Source organism: Corapipo altera, unplaced genomic scaffold (genome assembly GCF_003945725.1).
Source record: "Corapipo altera isolate COAL_440 unplaced genomic scaffold, ASM394572v1 75, whole genome shotgun sequence".
Lineage (NCBI taxonomy): Eukaryota > Metazoa > Chordata > Aves > Passeriformes > Pipridae > Corapipo > Corapipo altera.
In genome coordinates, this window is record NW_020884887.1 from 15,177,896 (window position 1) to 15,181,757 (window position 3,862).

The window sequence follows — 3,862 nt, forward strand, 5'->3', positions numbered from 1 at the left end:
AGAGAAGGGAACCCACCAACCCAGACACCTGCTGGTCCCCACTCACCCTCTCCTCGGTGTCCGTGCTGCCGTCCATCCTGCTCATGGCGTTCTGGACGCGGGCCAGGCGGCTGGACAGGCACAGCAGGAGGCTCACGACCTTCTCCAGGTCCCCGATGAACATCAGGTAGCGCTCGAACTCGTTGGGCTTGCACAGGTCCCGCACCGTGTCCTGCAGCCCCTGGCCCCGCTCGGCGCATTCCCGGGATTCCTGCAGGACCAGCTCCCGCTCCTCCCACAGGCTCTGTAGCCTGGCCCGCAGGCTGGCCATGAGCTCCAGCTGCAAAGGGAAAAACACCATCCCAGAAAGCTGTTACTGCCCAAGAGAAATCACATCAGTTCTGGAGAATGGATTTGCTTCTCCTCGTCTTTGCTGAATTTTTGATTTCTAAAAGAATTTTAAGCTCCAGGAAAGAAAAAGGGGAAAAAAAAATACAGTATTTCTAAGCCATACTTAATTCTCAAACTCTGAAAAGCAAATCACCTTAATGGGCAGTATAATCCCTAGCTCAGCTTCAATCTGTCAGAAGGGAACTGCAATAAAGATTACAATATTACACAGAGTTGTGCTCTAAGACATCTAGGGCATGCAGCCACAGCTCTGTACCACACTTTGGAAGAACTGACTGGAATTTCATTTGTTACATGCACAGAAAAAGTCAGTTCCATGGGTGATTCAAGCAGGTCCAAGTGCCTGGGCAGCAAAGCAAGGAGAGGAGACTGTTTGATAGGGAAATGTTGATATGGAACAAGGGCTGGAGACCGGAGTGGGAGAAGATCACCACCAGTTCTTTGGAAGCTGGACAACACCACCATGGACAGCAGCAACAGTCAGACACGGGTAATGAAGGACATCACCACGTGCACAGCAGGAGGAGCTCCAGGAAGGCAGGTTGTCATTACCTGAGAAGGAGCATGGCCAGGTTTCTACAGGGGAAAAAGCCCCTCTGACTCTGCAGAGCTGCACCATCCCCCTTCCGAGCTCTGCACGTCTGTCACAGCTCAGCTGTGTCCAACCTACCCCATTCCTGCATGTATGGAATTAATTGGACACTGGAATGTGCAGAAACTGCTGCCAGTTCTTAGAGTAAAAAATATTTCTTATTTAGGCTGTGAGTTGTAATTAACTCTGCAGATTTTGAGACTAGATTTGAGTATTAAATGGGGAGTCAGGAGCTGGCCATGCAAGGAAATCTCTGACCAACCCTGTGTGCTTGTTCCAGGCACAACCATCCCCAGTGACCTGATGGAGACAAGGATGTGGGATGAGAGATCTGAATCAAACCAGGCAGGATTTAAATACCACCATTCATGACCAATAAGCCAATTTGCCAGGACTTCACTTTCTGGCAAAAATTGACTCAAAGTTACCTGTGAAACATTTATTGGCATAAAAATATCCATAATAATAATGAAATTAATAACAGTAACTTCGTCCTGATGGTTCCTCTGATGTCATCTACATACTTTCTTAGATGTGATGTCATCTGGGTCGTTTGTGCTGTCCCTGCTCCCGGTCAGGACTTGGTGTCCCTCAGAGGTAGATTCTTTGCTCCTTCGCTGGGCTTCATGTTCAGATTCAGGACATTCTTCTGGGTCATCTCCATGGCTTTTCCTGCCATTGGAACAGAAAATAAACACCTGTAGCAAACAATGCTTTCTTCTCAAGCATTGTGTTCATGGTTTTATCCATCTTGACTTCAGAATCTCTCTTCTCACAGTAGGAATTTTTCTAATTTTTTAAAAAATACAGAGCAAAAGATTTGCAGCCTAGGTCTCTCATAGGCCCTTCAACAAGGCATCATTGAAACCCTTTTCTTCCACCATATATCCATAGCCTCAGGTATTTCTTGGTATGTAGGTCAGAAAGCTAAAATATTTTGTTAACGAAACAAAAATAAAACAACATGCTCAATTTCATCTTGCTACTGGTATATACATGATATTCATATGCTAAAACAGGAAAATACTAGATAGTTGGTTTTGTTTACTTACTCATTCTCCTGCACATGCTGCACCTGTCGCTTTTTCCTGTGTGATTTATCCAGCATGGAAATGTTAACAGGAAACAAACCCTCCATCAGGTCCAAAGCAGTTTTTCTGTCAGGATGAGGCATGAGAATGTCCACCAGAGACCTGTCTTTGGCCACAATCTCCAGAGCAAGTTCCTGGTCCCGCTGGTGGTGAGGAGGCTGCAGCCTCCTCCTGGGCAGGCGTGTCCCTGTCTGCAGGGGAACATCCTCCTGTGCAACCAAACCTTTGGCTGCATTTCTGTCTCCTTGGAGAGGCTGAGCCAGTGCTGGGGGGGGGCACATCCCCTGCTCTGCAGGAGCTGCAGGATGCTGCCCTGGATGCTTTAGTGCAGCATTCCCACTCGGACACTGAGTTCTGCCTTCCTCCTCCACTCCAGCACCTTCCTTGCTTCCCCTTCTTGGGATAGGAACAGAGGTTTCAGGAGTCAGCTCCTTAGTATCCTGAAAACATGCACGTCCAGTTACGCAATTATGTCCATGATTCTTGGATCCATCTTTCTCAGGATCATGGAAACTATAAGAAAGAACACAGTGCCTTTTATGTGAGACATTCCCTCTTCTATAGATACTTTTGCAGACTGTTTATGAGCTATGATTAAATGTTTCTGATGCTACAGTTCTGTCTGGAACTTCCTAGTCAGCATGCAAGGAACTGGAAATTTACTGCTAAACTAGGAAATTTAAGAAACACTTCAAAATATTGCTAAAAGTACAATTTTTTTTTTCTAAGCTAATCAAGCCTCCAGAAACCATTGGGATATTTTTGAATGACTGAAACAGTGGAAATTCTTTTACTACACAAGAATCAGTGTCACTGCCTTGCTGAGACAGAGTTCAGATGGTTTTCTCCCCTGATGCTCCTCAGACCAGCAAAGCAAATATGGAGAGTTAAAATACAAACTTCTTAGTTAGTGAGGTGTAAACGGCACAGTATTAATTTTTCCTTTCAAAAAGCACACCCAAAGCCCGTGTCACACCACGCTGATCACACACTTTCCAGGCCTGGGAACGCCCGAGCTGTTGGAGATGCTGTTTTCTCTGGAGCTCGGGTGAGGGAGCTGTGATCCCAGAGATCTGACTGTGCAGGGATAGCAGCTCAGGGGCACCCGGCACTCCCAGCCTGCGCTTCACACGGTGGAAGTGGTTTTAAAGACTGTGCCAAATGGGCAATGCTCCCATATGGACAAGGAAGGATCCCGACAGAAAAGGACGGGAGCAGCCAGTCATGGCTGTCACACTTCACAGCCTTACCTGGGGGAGCTGGCACAGCCCTGACAGCTCTGGGATGGTGCTGCTGCACCACTGGCACATCTGCACATGTCCTGGAAGGGAAAACAGCACACTGGGACAACCGGCACTGCAGGAGAGGCAGCTCTTTAACTTACTCATGTGCACACTCCCAGGGATGGGGCATCCACAGACTCCTGGACAATCTGTGCCAGGGCCTCACCACCCTCATAGGGAAAATTTTATTCCCAGCCTCTAACTCTGCTCTCTGTCAGTTTGAAGCCTTTCTCCCTCTATTCCTGCCACTTCATGTCCTTGTAAAAAGCATGAAGTCCCTCTCTGACTTTCCCGTAGGGCCCCTTTAGGAGCTGGATCTCTGTCTTACCCGAGGGGAAGGAGGAGCAGATTTTGATCTGACAGAAGCTCTCCCCGATGCAGGATCACCTGCCTGTGGGAGCCCTTCAGCTGCAGGACAGGTGCTGGTGCAGGTCCCGTGTGCTCTGCTGGGGTCAGCCTTGCTGGGGTCCCCTAGGCTGGGGTCAGCCCTGCTGGGGTCCCCTAGG

General features: G+C 48.3%; 1 protein-coding gene across 2 annotated transcripts in view; it reads right to left on the reverse strand.

Moving 5' to 3' along the window:
• The window catches only part of SHROOM1 (shroom family member 1), a 19,581-nt gene that overhangs the window by 3,700 nt on the left and 12,019 nt on the right, over positions 1-3,862 (reverse strand). For both annotated transcript variants that reach the window (XM_027643342.1, XM_027643341.1), the window contains 5 exons: positions 3,685-3,855; positions 3,324-3,394; positions 2,035-2,586; positions 1,507-1,654; positions 47-319 (listed from right to left, as the gene is read on the reverse strand). In XM_027643342.1, coding sequence (XP_027499143.1) covers positions 47-319; positions 1,507-1,654; positions 2,035-2,586; positions 3,324-3,394; positions 3,685-3,855 — 1,215 coding nt within the window. The remainder of the gene's footprint in view (positions 1-46; positions 320-1,506; positions 1,655-2,034; positions 2,587-3,323; positions 3,395-3,684; positions 3,856-3,862) is intronic.